At 39.7% G+C, this 18,350-nt stretch overlaps 1 protein-coding gene across 4 annotated transcripts in view; it reads right to left on the bottom strand.

Annotated features, from left to right (window-relative positions):
* Positions 1-18,350, bottom strand: part of lepr (leptin receptor) — a 117,236-nt gene that overhangs the window by 89,961 nt on the left and 8,925 nt on the right. For 3 of the 4 annotated variants that reach the window (XR_011961129.1, XM_072574070.1, XM_072574071.1), the window contains exon 3: positions 10,318-10,620. Coding sequence is in view for 2 of the 4 variants with exons in the window: in XM_072574070.1 (XP_072430171.1) it covers positions 10,318-10,620 (303 nt within the window). In the remaining 2 variants the exon portion in view is untranslated. The remainder of the gene's footprint in view (positions 1-10,317; positions 10,621-18,350) is intronic. The other variant, XR_011961130.1, reaches the window with a different exon arrangement.

Raw genomic sequence — 18,350 nt, 5'->3', positions numbered from 1 at the left:
TACAAAGGGATTTGGGTATCCTTGTACATGAATCATAAAAGGTGAGGGTGCAGTTACAACAAGTGATTAGGAAAGCTAATAGAATGTTTTTATTTATTGCAAGGTGAGTTGAATACAAAGTAGGGAGATTATGCTTCAGTTAAACAGGATGTGGAGGTGCCAGTGTTGGACTGGGGTGGACAAAATCAGAAGTCACATGACACCAGTTTATAGTCCAACAGGTTTATTTGAAATCACAAACATTTTGAGTGCTGCTCCTTCACTTGATGAAGGAGCAGCACTACAAAAGTTTGTGATTTCAAATAAACCTATTAGACTATAACCTGGTGTCATGTGACTTCTTACTCATTTATACAAAGCACAGCTGAGACTGCATCTGGACTGCACAGTGTTAGTCACCTTATTTAAGGAAGGATGTAGATGCATTGGAAGCTGTTCAGAGAAAGTTTACTCAATTCTTAGAATAGGTAGGTTGTCTTCCAAGAAAACATTGGACAGACTATGCTTGTATCTGCTGGAGTTTAGAAGAGTAAGACGTAACTTGATTGAACTATAGAAGATGCTGATAGGTCTCAACAGGGCCTCAAAGGGCATTTCCTCTTATGGGAGAATGTAGATATTGGAGTGACCTTAAAAATCAGGGGATGTCCATTCAAAACCAAGATTAGACAATTCCATTTTTTTTCTCTGAATGTGGTGTGTCTTTGAAACTCTCTCTCTGAAGAGGGGGTGGAAGCAGAGTCCTTGGTGTCATAGTCATAGAGATGTACAGCACGGAAACAGACCTTTCAGTCCAACTTGTCCATGCCAACCAGATATCCTAAGCTAATCTAGTCTCATTTGCCAGCACTTGGCCCATATCCCTCTAAAGCCTTCCTAGTCACATATCCATCCAGATGTCTTTTAAATGTTGTGATTATACCAGCCTCCACCACTTTCTCTCACAGCTCATTCCATACACTCACCACCCACTGCGTGAAAAGGTTGCCCCTTAGGTCCCTTTTAAATCTTTCTCCTCTCACCCTAAACCTATGCCCTTTAGTTCTGGACTCCTCCACCCCAGGGAAAAGACCTTGTCTATTTACCCTATCCATGCCCCACATGATTTTATAAACCTCTAAAAGAAATATTGTAAAAATGAAGTTAGATAAATTTTTGTTAAGCAAGGAGTTGAAAGGTCATCAGAGGTAGGGAGGAATGCAAATTTCAAGTTACAATCGGATTTTATTGAATGGTGGAGCAGGTCAAGGGCTAAATAGCCTGCTGCTCCTCCTGAGTTGTATGTTCATGTGTGTATACATAACCAGGATTTATAATTGTATAAATAGTATCATATTGTAGAAGATATTCACTGTTATTCAAATCTGGAAGAAGACATCAAACAAAAATGATGCACTTAAATGGATTTATGCAAAATCTTACAGTACATTAAATACTCTGCCTAAGCTAAGTGAGAGGGAAAATGCTCATATAAGTATATGATTTCCTAGGATAATAACTGTACAACTTTTTTTCTGTAGTTACAAATACCTAATTATCCATTGACTTGCATGTATGTTACCAATTCAATAAAAATCAACTCTTCATTCTTGAAGCTTCAAATGAAAATGGATTTTGCAAGATACTAAGTGAAGTTGTAAAAGATAATTCAGAACATTATTCTAGGTTAATTTATGACTATGGAACAAAGAGATACAACCAGTGAAACCAAAATTTATGGCTAATGTAACAAAGAATTTCTTCAAGCAAAGAGTGATTATGGCCTGGAATAGAATGGTTGGCATTATGCAGGCAAAATTCATCCATGGGTATTATGTTGATGCAACCAAAGGTATGAAGCACATGATCTGAACTGTCTCTATCATCTGTTTTTCATCTTTGAGAGGTTAATTCATTTTTAAAAAGCTGGTGGAATTGCTGCTTTTACTTGGCAGAAAATCAATAGAATCCTTGATTCAAACTAATCCACAATTGGTGATTGTGTCTTCAGCTGCCAAGACCTTAAGCTCTGGAAATGTTCATTAAAAGCCTGCCTTTCTGTTGCACTTTTCCCTCTTAAAATACCCCTTAAAAACTACTTCAATTAAGCTTTTCTTCATCTGCCATTATATCACAGTATGTAGTCACAGTATGTGTCAAATTTCATTCAATAACACTTCACTGAAGCTTTTCCTACATTAAATATACTAATGTATTATAAGCTTTTGATATTAACAGAGTGAAAACAGGAATTATTTGTAACTCAATCTTTTTTTGAACTTTAAAAAAATTCCAATTGTGACAGTTTTGAAATTACTGGGACTTATTAGTGAATTGCTATCTATAGTAATAGATTTTATGATTCAATAGCTACTGATCTTATTATAGGCCTGAAAGTGATGAATCATATTTTGTTCTGGATTGCCACTAGATTTGTTTACCAAAGCAGTGACACATGAGAAATATTATGTTAAAAGTGCAGCCTGTCTTTACGTTAAAATGAAGAAGCTGAACACAAATTTCGAACACAATCTTTAAATGACGTTGGGTTGTGGGCATGTGTATAATTGCACAACATCAGTGACTGTGCCAATCTGCCCCCATGATCCAGCATGGAGCCATTTTTAACAAGGTCAGCTCATGATTAGGTTGAGTGCTGATTGCTTCCTGGGCAGGTGGGGTGATAAATTCAGGATATTTATTAATAATTATAGGGCTTATTTCGGCCTATTCTGTGACAAGTAGGATTTCAGAAAAGCACTTCCTTCACAGCAGCCTGGACATGTCCACACTAATGTGGCAGCCTCAGTTTGGTAAGGAGTTAAATCATCGTAAGCCAGGAAGGATGACAGATCATTGAGGAGGCAGCTGAAAATCTTGTTCAGAATTTGTGGTCAAAATAATTGAAGCAGCTTCTAATTATTTTAAATCTAAAAATCTGACCTCTTCTTCAGATTGTGGATTTGAGGTATCTTTGCTTTCTCCATTATAAATCTTCAGGTCCCAAATTGGTTGGTGAGGTTGCTGATGTGTCAATGCTTCCCATTGGTCCTCCTCACTCAGGAGCCTCCTTGATGTACTTAATTGGACAGTGAGGTCACTCTCTACCATCAATTAGCCTGGCCTTTTAAATATTCTTGTAGGCATGTCTGGGACTCCCTATCTCTTAGAATCACCTAATGCTGGTGAATTACACACTTCAAGCTATAGTTTTAATGGATTGTTTAGATCATAAATCTTTGCCCTTAATAACTCTCAAAATGATGCAACTGATCTGAAGTCTGTTGAGAGAAGAATTTTACAATTTATCTGATTTAATACCGGTTCTGCAATGCCTTCTATGTGTCTCAATTACCATCAGGAGAGTTAAGCATGTCCAAACAAACACATCAAGTTTAAGGATGGATAATTCTTTTCTTCATAGTCTGGACGCTGCTAGAGCTGGAGATTGAAATTGTACTGTAAACAATTTTAAAGAGTTAAACTGATTTTCACGGCAAAGAAATAAGCAAACAATCATATGTTGCAACAGTGCCATCTATAGTTAAAGTTTAATTATGTATTTGGTCTAAAACACAAGTTCAAACGTATTCTTTTTGTTAACATTCCTACAATTACAACAACCCTCATACAATTGTGGGGAGCTGTATTGGAGGTCAGTAGCCAGCTCTGACACTTTTCCACTGACCCCAAATTCTGAAGGCCACAGTACAACCAGTCAGAATCAACAAGCTTTAACAAATCTATTCAGAGTTTTTTTTGGAGGATGTAACTAACAGTGTAGCAAAGAGAAACAAGAGGTGGGGCGGTGTGGACTTGTTGGGCCGAAGGGCCTGTTTCCACACTGTAAGTAATCTAATCTAATCTAATCTAATCTATGTATATTTAGCAGACATACAGTGAAGCTTGTTACACAAGATCTCAGAATTGCAGGTGGCATATCAGCAAGAATTGAGGATTGGGTAATGGTCAGAAATCAGAGAAGGGAGAGGGGTCATTTTCACAATGGCAAGGTATAACTTGTAGCACTCTACAAAGGTCAGTGTTAAGATGTTAGCTATTTATAATCTATATCAATGACTTAGACAAGGGTGGGGGAGGTTGGTCTGAGTGAAATATATCATCACGCAACTAAATGGGGAACGAAGGTACAAGGAGTATACTGCAAGTAGATACAGACTAGTTAAGTAATTGGGCAAAAAGATAACTGATGGAGTATAATTTTCAGAAATGTGAAATTATTCAATTTTGTCAGAAGAAGGGCAAAAGCTGAAAAAAAAATTAAAATGCTAGGGATTTGTAAATGTTAGTCTGAAGAGCAATTCTGAGCGGGGGCGGGGGATGGTGTCATGCACAACTTAGAAAAAAATAATTGATTTAAGTTAACATACCGTTCCAATAATCTGGAAGGCAAATTACATATTAGCCTTTATTTCAAAGGGGTTGCATTTTAAGTATAGGGACGTTTGCTGCAATTATATTGGCCATTGTTATATCATGACTAGAATACTGTGTACAGTTTTGTCTCCTTATCAAAGGAAGAGCATACTTGCTTTGGAGAGGGTGCAGCGAAAATTAACCAGATTGATTCCTGGGATGAGAAAGTTGTCCTGTGAGGAAAGTTTGACTAAAATGAACCTTGACTTTCTGGAGTTTAGAAACTTAAGAGGTGCTCATATTGAAGTGTATAAAATTATAGAGTCATAGCGTCATAGAGATGTACAGCATGGAAACAGACCCTTCAGTCCAACCCATCCATGCCGACCAGATATCCCAACCCAATCTAGTCCCACCTGCCAGCACCTGGCCCATATCCCTCCAAACCCTTCCTATTCATATACCCATCCAAATGCCTCTTAAATGTTGCAATTGTACCGCTTCCTCTGGCGGCTCATTCCAGAGTTTGACAGGATAGACATGAAGATAGTATTTTCTCTAATTATGCTCTTGAACTAGGACTCATTGGCCCAAGATAAGAAGTCAGTCACTTTGGCCAAGGAGCAATTTCTTCACTCAGAGCTGAAATTCTCCACTGACAGATGACTGTGGATACTTAGTTGATGTGTACAGTCAACTCTTAGTTTAGGAGATTTGTGGGCACTGAGGTAAACAATGAACATAGGACAAGAAAATAGAATTGACAAAGAAGTTTAATGAAAAATGTTCAACCACGATCGGATCCAATTAATTACTAGGTTTGAGACTTATGGTTTACTTCTGTTCTTTTCTCTATGCTTTCCATTTTCTTTCTTATTTTATTGGCTATTTGACTTTGGGGTAAACAGTACAACATATAAATGCCCAAGTGAAATAAGCTTTAGAAACAAAATCAATCCCTCAGAAGATAAGAATACATAATTTGTTATGTAATCTCTTAAATAAGAAAATGACAAAATGAAAACTATTCCCCTTACTTTAGAACCTATTTAGCCAAATGGGATGTTTCATCCATTTCAAGATTTCAAATATTACCAACTTTTGAATTCACTTCAAGCGACACCGCACACTAATGGAAAGATTTTGGACAAAGATAGCATTTAAAATAAAGTTTGACTGTTTTCAAAATCAAAGTTTTTTTCATTAACCTTGTTGATTAGTTTAACATCTTCAAGTAATTTCAGAGTATTGACTATTAGGGAAATAGTAGCCGTCAGTGAGATAGGGTACTAACATTAAATGGTGCTATGGTTACATAGCCCAGAAGGTTTCAGTCAGTATACGATATCCAGTATGATATTAAGTATTGAACATACGATCTTGATGTCTGTAAGCAGGGCATTTCTTTATCCCGAGCATACTATTATCCAATGAATAAAACAAAAAATTGTGGTTGGTGGAAATCTGAAACAAGATTAGAAATTCCTGGAGAAACTCAGCAGATCTGGCAGCATCTGTGGGGAGAAAGCAGAGCTAATGTTTCAGGTCCAATGACCCTTCTTCTTCTTCTATATTGCCCTGAAGTGCATTTTGTAGGACAGTGTTTACCCTGAGAGAGGCAGCCCTTTGTGTAGCTGGACACATAAATCATCTATTATACATCTCCCAGCCTTGAATGTGCTTCAGAAAAAGTTGATAGGATCATCATTTCACTCCAGCGATGTGTGGAATCATCGCTGATTCTGTAATCTCACTTTCAAATATGGAATGATGTAGAATAGGCCAAGCCATAACAGAATCTCTGCAATTGCATTTAGGTTCAGTGTTGTCCACACTGAAGTGTAATGCCCTGCTTACAGACACCAACATCATGGTTAAATGATCTCTGATATCTGAGATTATCTGCAGTGAAGAAATCAGTTGCTTGTGAGGGATGAATAATTCTTGGTCACTCCAACTCCTTTTATCTTGGGAATGTCTGGAGAGGCTGCAACCTAACAAGGTCCAACAGTAGCAAAGAACTAGAGCAGACATTTCAAGGTCGTAAGTGAAGCTATATTTATAAAAGTGAAAGGTAATTTGCAGCATTGTGCCAGCCGTGCCACTTATGGGCTCTCAGTAAAAGTTTTTTCTTCCTTTCCCTCCACTATGTTTAAGTGCAGTCCTGCCTTCCACAGCTGCAGTGCAGGCAGCCTGCTCTGTAGCTGGCCCTGTTGGTCCAGAAGTCTTGGACAGTGGTCCTCAAGTGTGATTAGGCCTACGGCGTCAAGCCCTGCTGTGAGTATCTTGCCCAGAAATAGATTCACCCTCAAGTGAAACTCCTACAGGCTTTGGCATCGCAGATAGTGGGGGAGGTGGAAGGGCCAAGCACTTCTGGGTTGTCCTGAGAGCAAGTTTCTGGTATGTGACTTCTCCCTGAGGGTGGCTGCCAGCAGCATCACCCATTCTCACTGAAAGTCTAGTCTAGTTAAAGAACCCTCTGAGCTGGTGGAGGCTGCCAGTAAAAGCCTTGCAGGTACGTCCACAACAGGTGGAGCCAGAGATGGAGCTGAGAGTCTCCAGTACTGGCTTCCTCAGGACACAGGTTCACTGGGCACTGCTGGAGCCTGCATAAGAGAAGAGAGGGAATTTGTTATGTCTGAGCAATAAAAACTTGTGCAGTTTAAGAATTATTTAGAGGTGCTGGTAATGGAGGCTAGAAGAACACAGCAAGCCACGCAGCATCAGGAGGTGGAGAAGTCAATGTTTCAGGTGTAACTCTCCTTCAGGACTGAGTAATGGGAGAGCAGCACAGCATTATGAAGGTTACTGGGTTCCTTGCCAATTGAGGTCTCCCCATTCTCATGTGTGGATGTGCTCTCCTCCAGCCAGCTAAAGAATTCTTTTCTCATTTGGCATGAGTTCCCTCCTGTCTGCCAGAACTCTGCCAGCCTTGGGCTTCGCAGCCTGGGTGTGGGACAATATTTCCTGCATTGTGACAAAGGTAGGTATCGAGCATGAATTTTAGAATTTGAATTTTAGAATTAGCTTTACTGTCACATGTACTCAAATGAAAAATTTACAGTTCGCCACTTACTGTGCCATCTTACGTACAAAGTTACCTAGATACAGATTCTTAAATACAAATTCTTAGGGGAAAAAAAATTTTAAAAATAAAGAAATAAAAGTTCAGAATAAAAGTCCTTCCAATCCAATTCATGTTGGCACCTAGCCTCCAGACTACACCATGCTTCACCTGGAGCTTAAAAATGTGTTGCTGGAAAAGCGTAGCAGGTCAGGCAGCATCAAAGGAGAAGGAGAATCGACATTTCGGGCATAAGCCCTTCTTCAGATTCCTGAAACATCGATTCTCCTTCTCCTTTGATGCTGCCTGACCTGCTGCGCTTTTCCAGCAACACATTTTTAAGCTCTGCTCTCCAGCATCAGCAGTCCTCACTTTCTCCATGCTTCACCTTGAGGCTGGAAGTCCATTCAGAGGGCACGGCGGGCCAAGAGTCCGCCATTTTGAGTCCACGCTGAGGCTGAGAGTTCAGGACAATGCTGAGAAGAAAAATAAACACAAAAAAAGAGAGACAGAAAAATAAGAAAAAAAATGGACAGAGCAGTCGAGCTCTGGCTGGAGAGTACTAGTTCGTCACCATATTGAAAGAAGTAGTAGATGCTGGAAGTGGATATGACACCGATTGGTGCTAGGGTGGTATTGCTTCTCCAGGGAGTATCATTCCCACGGTGACTGCTGTTGGTAACCATCAGCTCACTGCTGACCCATTACAGTTGCTGGTGAACAGTTGACCTTTGTCATTCCATAATGTGTAAAAGTGATGAGATCACTCCCTTCAGATTTGTTTCCTGTTGTGAAGGCATGAGTATCAATTTATCAAATAGCTTTAACCTTACTTCTGAAGGTTTCATGTCTGGGCCAATATCTTGAGCCACTTCACACAGGTCTGTGAAACTCATGAGGTTGCACAATGCACTGGTGTCTATCTGACACTTCACATTCACTTGTTTTCTCCTTCTGCAATAATCACTCTAACAGTCACAAACCATTTATCACCTTTATACCTGCCAACTTGTAGAGGGATTCATCAGAATCCCTGACATTTTTCCAAAAGCCAATTTTATAGGCTTGTTTTGTTTCTTTCTCGCTAAGTACTTGTGTGAAAAGTGATTCAGCTTCTTAGAGCACTGCCTTCCTCACACAGAACATTCTTTCCTTTGTTTTGTTTGATTGTTGCTTCCCCAATATTTACAACCTGCCCTCTGACCTTAATCTTTCAGATGTTTTTTCTGTAAATAGTTCCTCCTTTTTACCTCAACATCTTAATTTTGTTCTGTATGGAAAATCACTTCACAAAATGCAAAACCTTGTCTATTTTTCCACTGACATGCTCTAGCAGTGATTGACAACTCAGAGCTTTTGTGAATTCAATGGTGTTGTTGAGAATACAGTTTTCCTCCCTCAGCAGTTGTATACATAAGGCAGGATCTCAGATCTAAAACAATCCTATTTCTGATGTCAACATCTTTCAGTTGTCCAAATGCACAGGATTCAGATAGATGTGTTAGTGTAGTCACATACTGATCAATAGCTTTCTTCTCCATCTCATGCCGATGTTAAACAAATATTGTTCATAAATGACATTAATATGAGATTCAAAGTAAGACTTTGAAGCCCACAAAATCTCTCTTGTCTGGACTTTCTACTCCTCAGTTAGATTAAAGTTGCTCAGGTTTTTAATTAATTATGTTGCTATTTCATAGTTTTGCCATGAGAGTGAGTAAGATTCCAGTTTTGGCTTATACCTACCTTTCATCTCCCCAGCAGCAGGGAAATGTACAACCAATTTGACTCACCTAGTAATTCAAAGTTTCAGACTTGTACATTTTTGTTCCTGTTTGTTTCAGTAGTAGTTTGTTTCAGTTCTCTCACCGATTTTAAAATACATACATTTTCAGCTGGACATTTCTTGCTGTATTTTTCAAAATAGGTGTCTCTCTTACAGCTCTTAAAATCCATACTTTTTCAGCTGCACCACTCTGACACCAAGCTTCTACCAAGCTTCCACAAACTGCAAATAAAGACACTAACAGCAGAGGGAGAGGTCACATGGCAATGGCAAGCCAGCTTGTACACCAAGGCCACAGCTGCATTTCTGCAACTCCCGTTTTTTAAAAATGAAGTTGTTGCTAGACAACAATACCTAGCCCTCAACCAACTTAATTTTCGATGATCATCAGCACCTGCCTCAATGGACTCTGAAGCCTCACCGTCAAGAACTTCCATTGTTCGTCATCATGCTTGATGGACCTTAATTAACCCCCATTGGTCTCTGATTACCCCAAAGCAATGCCACTCCCCCACCTCCCAATGGTCACTGAACACCCCAATCTTTTCCTAAGCTCTTGTCATATCTTCAAGAGCTCTGGGAATAATAGGGTGGATTCAGGGCATTTGTAATTTAAATGGAACTCACAGTCAACGCTAATGCTGTTACGTTCAACAGTTCTTTGGGCTTACAGAAATTCAGATTTATAGCCTGTGATAATTTCTACAGACTTTTACATCCAACAGAGATCAAAATCATCCAATCAGCTTGCCCTAAGTTTATATTTCAGAAGTGAAATGGTCTGTGCTAGTATGCCAGGATTATATTAGGATGATGTTTATCAGCTTTTTCTTTACTATTTTGTATCATACTATATAATAGATTTTCATTTCTAGTTCAATATGTTTACAATGAAACTTTCTAGCTCTTTTATAAAATCTAGTATTAAGGAAATTAGAATCAATGAGCAGTACACATCTGGTGTCACTTAGTTGGATTGAATCATCAGTGACGTTTGTGCCTTGATTGCTTTTTAATATTAATTTACCCAAGCTGTGGTTTTCAATAGTATTATACTAGCAAGTCAACTTTTTAAAAAATGAAAATGCATGCCAAAATTTGAGATTCTTACTTTGGTCTGTGATGAAATTTGCAGGACAATGTAAATCAGCTTCTTTCCAGAGGCAACAACTGAATCCATCTTGGCTATGCAGTCCGTTTGGGTTGATGTTATTTGAATGCGATGTGTTTGCATTTCTCACATGCTCGTGAAGCGAAGAGTGGCGACTGCTTGAATTCCTGTGTGGCTGTAGCTGCCAGGTTCTCTCTTTCACGACAGCTGCTTGTTTGTGCAGTGTGCACAGCATCGTAAAATTCCATGGAGGAATCTCAAAGGTTGCTACTGGGTCATGTGCTAAAATTGAAACAGAAAATCCTGCAAGTAAAGAAAGGTCAATGTAAACAATTGAAGTCTTGGTTATTAATTGTAGATCTGTGTGACCAACTTAAAAATCTAAGAATGACCTCCCTTGCTTCTTTAGTGATTTTGTTTAGATCATTATGGTCTTTGCTTCTCATCTGCACATTCCTCTATGGTTCTTCAAATAAATGGCAGAGATAAAAATAGTACTGCTGCATTATATAAAATCAACTTCAAAAAAGGATTGAAGGCTGCCCTTCCAGGCACCTTCCCTGACCCCTGATTTAGATTGAATTAGCTATTTGGATGCACAACAGAAGAGTACTAGATTTGAGGACCATCCAGTTCAGAAAGCCAGAAAATCAGCTGGGGCTTGCACACCTCAGTATAGTGCATTAACAGTGCAGGATCGTGATCAGATGGGCCAATGGGCTGAGAAGTGGCAGATGGAGTTTAATTTAGATAAATGTGAGGTGCTGCATTTAGGGAAAGCAAATCTTAGCAGGACTTATACACTTAATGGTAAGGTCCTCGGGAGTGTTGCTGAACAAAGAGATCTTGGAGTGCAGGTTCATAGCGCCTTGAAAGTGAAGTCGCAGGTAGATAGGATCGTGAAGAAGGTGTTTGGTATGCTTTCCTTTATTGGTCAGAGTATGGAGTACAGGAGTTGGGAAGTCATGTTGCAGCTGTAAAGGACATTGGTTAGGCCACTGTTGGAATATCGTGTGCAATTCTGGTCTCCTTCTTATCAGAAGGATGTTGTGAAACTTAAACGGGTTCAGAAAAGATTTGCAAGGATGTTGCCAGGGTTGGAGCATTTGAAATATAGGGACAGGTTGAACAGATTGAATAAACTAGGACTGTTTTCCCTGGAGCATCAGAGGCTGAGGGGTGACCTTATAGAGGTATATAAAATCATGAAGGGCATGGATAGGATAAAGAGACAAAGTCTTTTCCCTGGGGTGGGGAAGTCCAGAACTAGAGGGCATAGGTTTTGGGTGAGACAGGAAAGATATAAGAGAGACCTAAGGGGCAACCTTTTCAAGCAGAGGGTGGAACATGTATGGAATGAGCTGCCAGAGGAAGTGGAGGTTAGTACAATTGCAACATTTAAAAAGGCATCTGGTGGGTAGATGAATAGGAAGAGTTTGGAGGGATATGGGCTGGGTGCTGGCAAATGGGACTAGATATGGTTGAGATATCTGGCCAGCATGGATGAGTTGGACCAAAAGGTCTGTTTCCGTGCTGTACATCTCTATGGCTCCATGACTCTATAACTCCTGATTAAATGTGGGTATGTGTGGGTGAAGGTAATATTAAACTCAACTGTGATGTCGTTTCTTGCCAAACAACCTGTCAATTTACCCATGAAGAATGGCACTTTGGTGAATTGTAGTCTGTAAGTAAAGGCTGTCAGTTTGGCCTCAGGACAGAGCATGAATCATTGCTTTTAACAAAGATGAGGAAAACGTGAATCAGTATTGCAAAAACTAAAATACCTATAATAGGTATGACTTGTCAGCTTTAACATAAATGATAGCTACTCATAAACAAACAAATGATTTTGCTAAAACATTAGTGCATGTTATATGTTCAGAACATAAAACTTATTGCCATTGTGCCACTGGACTGAACTGTGTGTGCCTATCCCACAAGAGTGATCCCACAGCACCATCAGAAATTTGTGACAAAAATAATGGAGCCTTAAAAGAAATAATGCTGTGTAGAAGACAGCCTCAAAAATAAGAAGGAGCAACAGCCAGTTGTGTTGTCAGTAGTCTAGTAATCCAGAGACACAGATAATGTTTTGCAGTCCCTTGTATGATTCCCACTATGTCATATGATGGGAATAGAAGTCAGTAAGAAACTAGTTTAACAGTGACCACAAAACCACTGTCAGTTGTTATAAAAATCCACCTATTTCACTCATGTCCTTTACAGACGGAAACTGCTGGTCTAACCTGTGACTCCAGAACCACAACAACGTGGCTGGTTAACTGCTGTCTGAAATGGCCTAGCAAGCCACTCAGTTGTATCACTCGTTGGAAAGTCTCAAAAAAGAAATGATATTAAACAGACCTCTGGGTATTGACTAAAGTACTGTGGGCAACAATGGCAAACACAGCCTACTTAACCCGGGCGTTCTTACTAACATCTGGGGGCTAGTGCCAAAATTGGAAGAACTGTCTCACAGACTAGATTAGAGTGTTGCTGGAAAAGCACAGCAGGTCAGGCAGCATCAGAGGAGCAGGAAAATCAACGTTTTGGGCGTCGATTTTCCTGCTCCTCAGATTCTGCCTGACCTGCTGCGCTTTTCCAGCACTACTCTAATCTTGACTCTAATCTCCAGCATCTGCAATATCCACTTCTGCCTATCTCACAGACTAGTCAAGCAACAGCCTGATATAGTCATACTCATACCTTAAATACAACATCCCAGACATCACAATAACCATTCCACCAGCAGGACAGACCCAAATGAGGCGGTAGTCAAATAGTATAGAGTTGGGAGGGAGCTGCCCTGGGAATCCTCGACATTGACTCCAGACGCCATGAAGTTTCATGACCAAGTCAAACATCGGCATGGAAACTTACAGCTAATTGCCATGTAGCAATGCCCTTGGCTAATAAACAATTTTTTCTCCATTTTGACACAACTTGGAAGAAGCATCGAGTGTGCCAAGGATGCAGAATGTACTTTGAGTGAGGGATTGAAATGTCCATCACCAAGTGTGGGTTGGCAACACCGCTACTGACTGAGCTGTCAAATCCCAAAAGGACTGGCAGCTAGATCGAATCGGAAGCAGGTGGTAAGAGAACCAATAACAGGGAAAAACAAACTTGACCTCGACCTCATCCTCATCAATCTGCCTACCGCAGTTGCATCTGACAGCATCATCTTCAGTCCCGTATTGCCATTGAGATTAACCTTCAATATTATGTGGCACTATTCCTGTGTTAGATGAGCAATACTTGAACAATCTAGCAACTCAAAACTGGCTATTCATGAAGCACCCTGCAGCATCAGCAGCAGAATTGTTCTTCAACATGGTCTGCAATCTCATAGCTCAGCATATCCCTCATTCTGCCATTATCATCAAATCAGGAGATCTACTTTCATTCAATGAAGGTTGCAGGAGGGCATGTCTGGAGCAGCACCAAACATACCTAAAAACGAGGCATCAATCCTGGTGAAGCTACAAAAGAGCAAGCCAACCAACATAAGCAGCAAGTGATAGATAAGAGATAAAAGATCCAACAACCAATGGGATCAGATCTAAGCTCTTCAGACCAGTCACATCCATTACAGGCTGCACTTGATCAAGTCCCAAAGGACATAGCTACTACACTGGGTCTACAGCTGATGGTAAGAAAACCAACAAGAGGAAAAGCATGCTCATACTCATACTCATACATCTGCCTGCCACAGATTCAGCTGACAGCATCATTTTCAGTCCCATCTTCACATTGAGAACACTCTTCGTGAATGGTAGTGATCAATTAAACAATTAACTGTGGGTGGAGATTCCACAAACATCCTCATCCTCAATGATGATGGAGCCCAGGACATGAGCAAAATATAAGGCTTAAACATCTGCAGTAATCTTCAGTCACAAGTATCCACTTGGCCTCCTCTAGAGGTCTCCAACGTCACAGATTCCAGTCTTCAACCAATGGCTCCCCCCACCCCACCACCACCACCCCCCCCAACCCCACCGCCCATCAGCATCTTGTTACCATTGTCCAGATACTCAATTGGACAAGCCAAATAAATACTGTGGCTACAAGAACACGTTAGAGGCTAGGAATCCTGCAGCAAGTAATTTTCAATTTCAAGGTACATATCAGGAGTGCAATGGAATACACCCCACTTGCCTGGTGGATGCAGCTCTAAACACATTCTAGAAGCTTGACACTATCCACAACAAAGCAGCCAACTTGGCTGGCACCATATCCATAATCACTCCATTCACCAGCAATGCATTGCAGCAGCAGTGTATACCATCAACAAGTTTCAGTGCAGAAATTCATCAAGCTTCCTTAGACAGTACTTTCCCAAATCTATAACTATTATCATCATTCAGGCAACTGTCTGTGTGGAGTTTGCATGTTCTTCCCATGCCTGCATGGGTTTCCTCTGGTGCTCTGGTTTCCTCCTACAATCCAAAGATGAGCAGGTCAGGTGAATTGGCCATGCTAAATTGCCCATAATGTTTTGTGCATTAGTCAGAGGGAATGGGTCTGGGTCGGTTACTCTTTGGAGGGTTGGTGTGGACTTGTGCCAAAGGGCATGTTTCCGCACTGTAGGGAATCAAATATAATCTAAAATCAAGAAGGACAATGGCAGCAGTCACAATGGGAACACCATCTGCAAATTTCCCTCCAAGTCCTTCATCATGCTGACTTTGAAATACATCACCATTCCTTCAGTTTTGTAAGGTTAAGTCCTGGAATTCCCTCTCCAAAAACATTGTGATTGTACCTTGCACCAAATGGACTGCAGTGTTTGAAGAGAGCACATCACTGTCACATTCTCAAGGGCAATTAGGTATGCGCCATAAGGTTCGCCCAACCAGTATGCTCAAATCCCCTGAGTGAATTTTTAAAAAGTCAATATTTTTCAAGAAGGAGGAACATTCAGGAAATAGTACTTAAATACTCAATCATAAATCAGAAAGCACTACATCTCATGCAGGAGTTCAAATTATTTTATCAATGTCTCCTGGAACAGGGGGTGAGTAAGCCTAAGAGTTAGGCTGTAAAAATCAAAATCACACTGGACAATGAGGAAACACATCAGAACAACAAATTATAATTTACATCTAAAGATGAGAAGAATCCAAACAAAACATCCTGGAAAATCATCTCAAAAGTAAAAGCTTAACTTCTGTATCCACTGGTGATATAATCGCAAAGGCAAGATGAGTCTGTCACCCAACAGATTTGTGACAAGTAACTTCTTAGATAGTGAATTGAGAGAATGTATTTTGAATTAGCTATCATGTCTTTCCCAAACAAAGCTCTTTCAAAAAAAAACCTCTGATGAAGAAGGAGGGTGCAGCATCAAGAATTTACTTATGTACCTGTATACCTTGGTATCTAAGATGGTGTCTTGTGTCGCAACATTATACACTTTTGACTGCACTCTGTACTTATGTAACATAACAATAAGAGCTCAAAGTCTAATGGTGGAAAGAGTGGGGTGGCTGGAGTGCATTTTCATCCACTCCAAGATGACATTTTGATTTAAACTTATAAATTTATAGTTTGATTTTTGTAATTGTGCTCCACTAATTATATTTGATTTGTTTATTTTGAAATAGTAGATGGAGAGAAACAAATTCCTCTGGTGCCATTACCCAGAACAAGTGCATAACTAGTGTTGGGCCATTCAAGGACAATATTAGCAAGGAGTAGGGTTAGGTCAGGGTTACATCTACGGTATTGAAAATCTGGAACTCATTTTCAAAGATACCATCAAGGCAAGGCCAATTCATTTTATTAAAAAAAACTAAAATGTCAGATTTTTATTTGAAAAGATATTAAGGTTATGAAACCAAAGTGGATAGATGATGTTGCAGATCATCAATTATCCAACTAGAGACAGAATAGGTTTAAGATCTGAATGGTAGATTTCTCTTTGCAGGTTTTATATTAGCCAATCTATCAGGTCTAAAATCAGCATTTTTGAATGCATTTCTCATAATATTCGACAAGCAACATGAGTTTTGAATGAAACAGTCTTTACTTTAAAGATTGCATGTGGCCAATATAAGTCCCAATTCACTCCCATCTAAATTTAAGCCAACACTAAAATAACACTGTCAGTGCTTCCCCATCTAAGATCATTTTAATTCATATGTGGCTATCACCAATGTTTAAATAGATAACAATTCAGTGAGGGTTTTATTGTTTTCTATTGCAAACTGCCTGAAGCCCTGAAGAAACAGCGTAAGTAGACAGTTCACAGGCTTTCTGCTGAAAATGTATTAATTTAACTCTGAAAATCAATAGACAATAGGTGCAGGAGTAGGCCATTCTGCCCTTCGAGCCTGCACCACCATTCAATATGATCATGGCTGATCATCCTTAATCAGTATCCTGTTCCTGCCTTACCTCCATAACCCTTGATTCCACAATCCTTGAGAGCTCTATCCGACTCTTTCTTAAATGAATCCAGAGACTTGAGCCTCCACTGCCCTCTGGGGCAGAGCATTCCACACAGCCACCACTCTCTGGGTGAAGAAGTTTCTCCTCATCTCTGTTCTAAATGGTCTACCCCGTGTTTTTAAGCTGTGTCCTCTGGTTCAGCACTCACCCATCAGCGGAAACATGTTTCCTGCCTCCAGAGTTTCCAATTCTTTAATAATCTTATATATCTCAATCAGATCCCCTCTCCGTCTTCTAAACTTAAGGGTATACAAGCCCAGTTGCTCCAGTCTTTCAGTGTAAGGTAATCCCGCCATTCCAGGATTTGACCTTGTGAACCTACGCTGCACTCCCTCAATAGCCAGAATGTCTTTCCTCAAATTTGGAGACCAGAACTGCACACAGTACTCCAGGTATGGTCTCACCAGGGCCCTGTAGAGCTGCAGAAGAACCTCTTTGCTTCTATACTCAATCCCTCTTGTTATGAAGGCCAGCATGCTATAAATCAATGAAAAAAAATGTGTAAATTGCACTACAGAATTGTGCAAATTGTAGGAAATGTTGATGATACGTGTTTGCATTAATTTTGCTGTAGACTATTCTGCTGAAACATTCTTAATGTGTAGACTCGATTAACCAAAGTAAACAAAGTCACAAATAAATGACTGATGAGGACTGGTGTTAGCTAATATAAAGCATATATTGTTGACAGTAGAAATATTCACATTGAAAAAAATGGACATATTATGTTTTAAATCAAGAAACAACATTTTGATTTGTGAATAAAGACCTAATTCATGGTTAAGCAAAGGAACCAACAATTCAAAGTTCACTGCCATAATCTTAAAAGATTCCATTGAATTTGTTTCAAGTTTCATTTTCCAATGAGACTAAACTGGAGTTTCATTGGATATGTACAAAAATAGAACAGTGTTAGTTACCTCAGCCCAAGGACATCATTGCAGGAATTTCTTATTCCAACAAACTTTCACTGTTTCATCAATGACCTGCTTTCTATTACAATATCAGAATTTGGGATATTTGCTGATAATTACACAATGATCTGTTCATGACTCCTCAGCTAAAGAAGCAGTCCACACCCATGTGTAGCAAGACCTTGTGTAGCAAGACTTTGACAGTATTGGGCTGAGAAGCAGCAAGTAATATTCAGTCAATGTAAGTACACAGCGGTGACTATCTCCAACATAACCATTCTGCTTATATATAAATAACATCCTGTAGTTCTATAATTGATCAGAAATTCAACTGTACCAGCTATAGAAACACTATGGTTAAGCAGCATGTAGAAAGCAGGCCATTCTGCAATCAGTGATCCATATGTTCTGACTTTTATACCCTTTCAATCAACTCCCAGGCTTGAGTCAGGATGGAATGCTTGCCACTTGTCTGGATGACTGCAATTCCAAAAACAATCAAGAAACTTGACAGCAGCCAGCGCAAAACAAAGAGCTTGATGAAAATATTGAATAGTTAAATGAGCGTGTTATCCTCATACAAGAGACAACTGTCTGTGGACTTTAAACAAGAACATACAGAACATGTGTTCATTAAAAAAACACTTAAAGAATAACAAG

This window comes from Chiloscyllium punctatum, chromosome 7, assembly GCF_047496795.1.
Source record: "Chiloscyllium punctatum isolate Juve2018m chromosome 7, sChiPun1.3, whole genome shotgun sequence".
NCBI classification, from domain to species: Eukaryota; Metazoa; Chordata; class Chondrichthyes; order Orectolobiformes; family Hemiscylliidae; genus Chiloscyllium; species Chiloscyllium punctatum.
The sequence above is the reverse complement of the archived record's forward strand: the minus strand, read 5'-3'. Positions and strand labels throughout refer to the sequence as shown.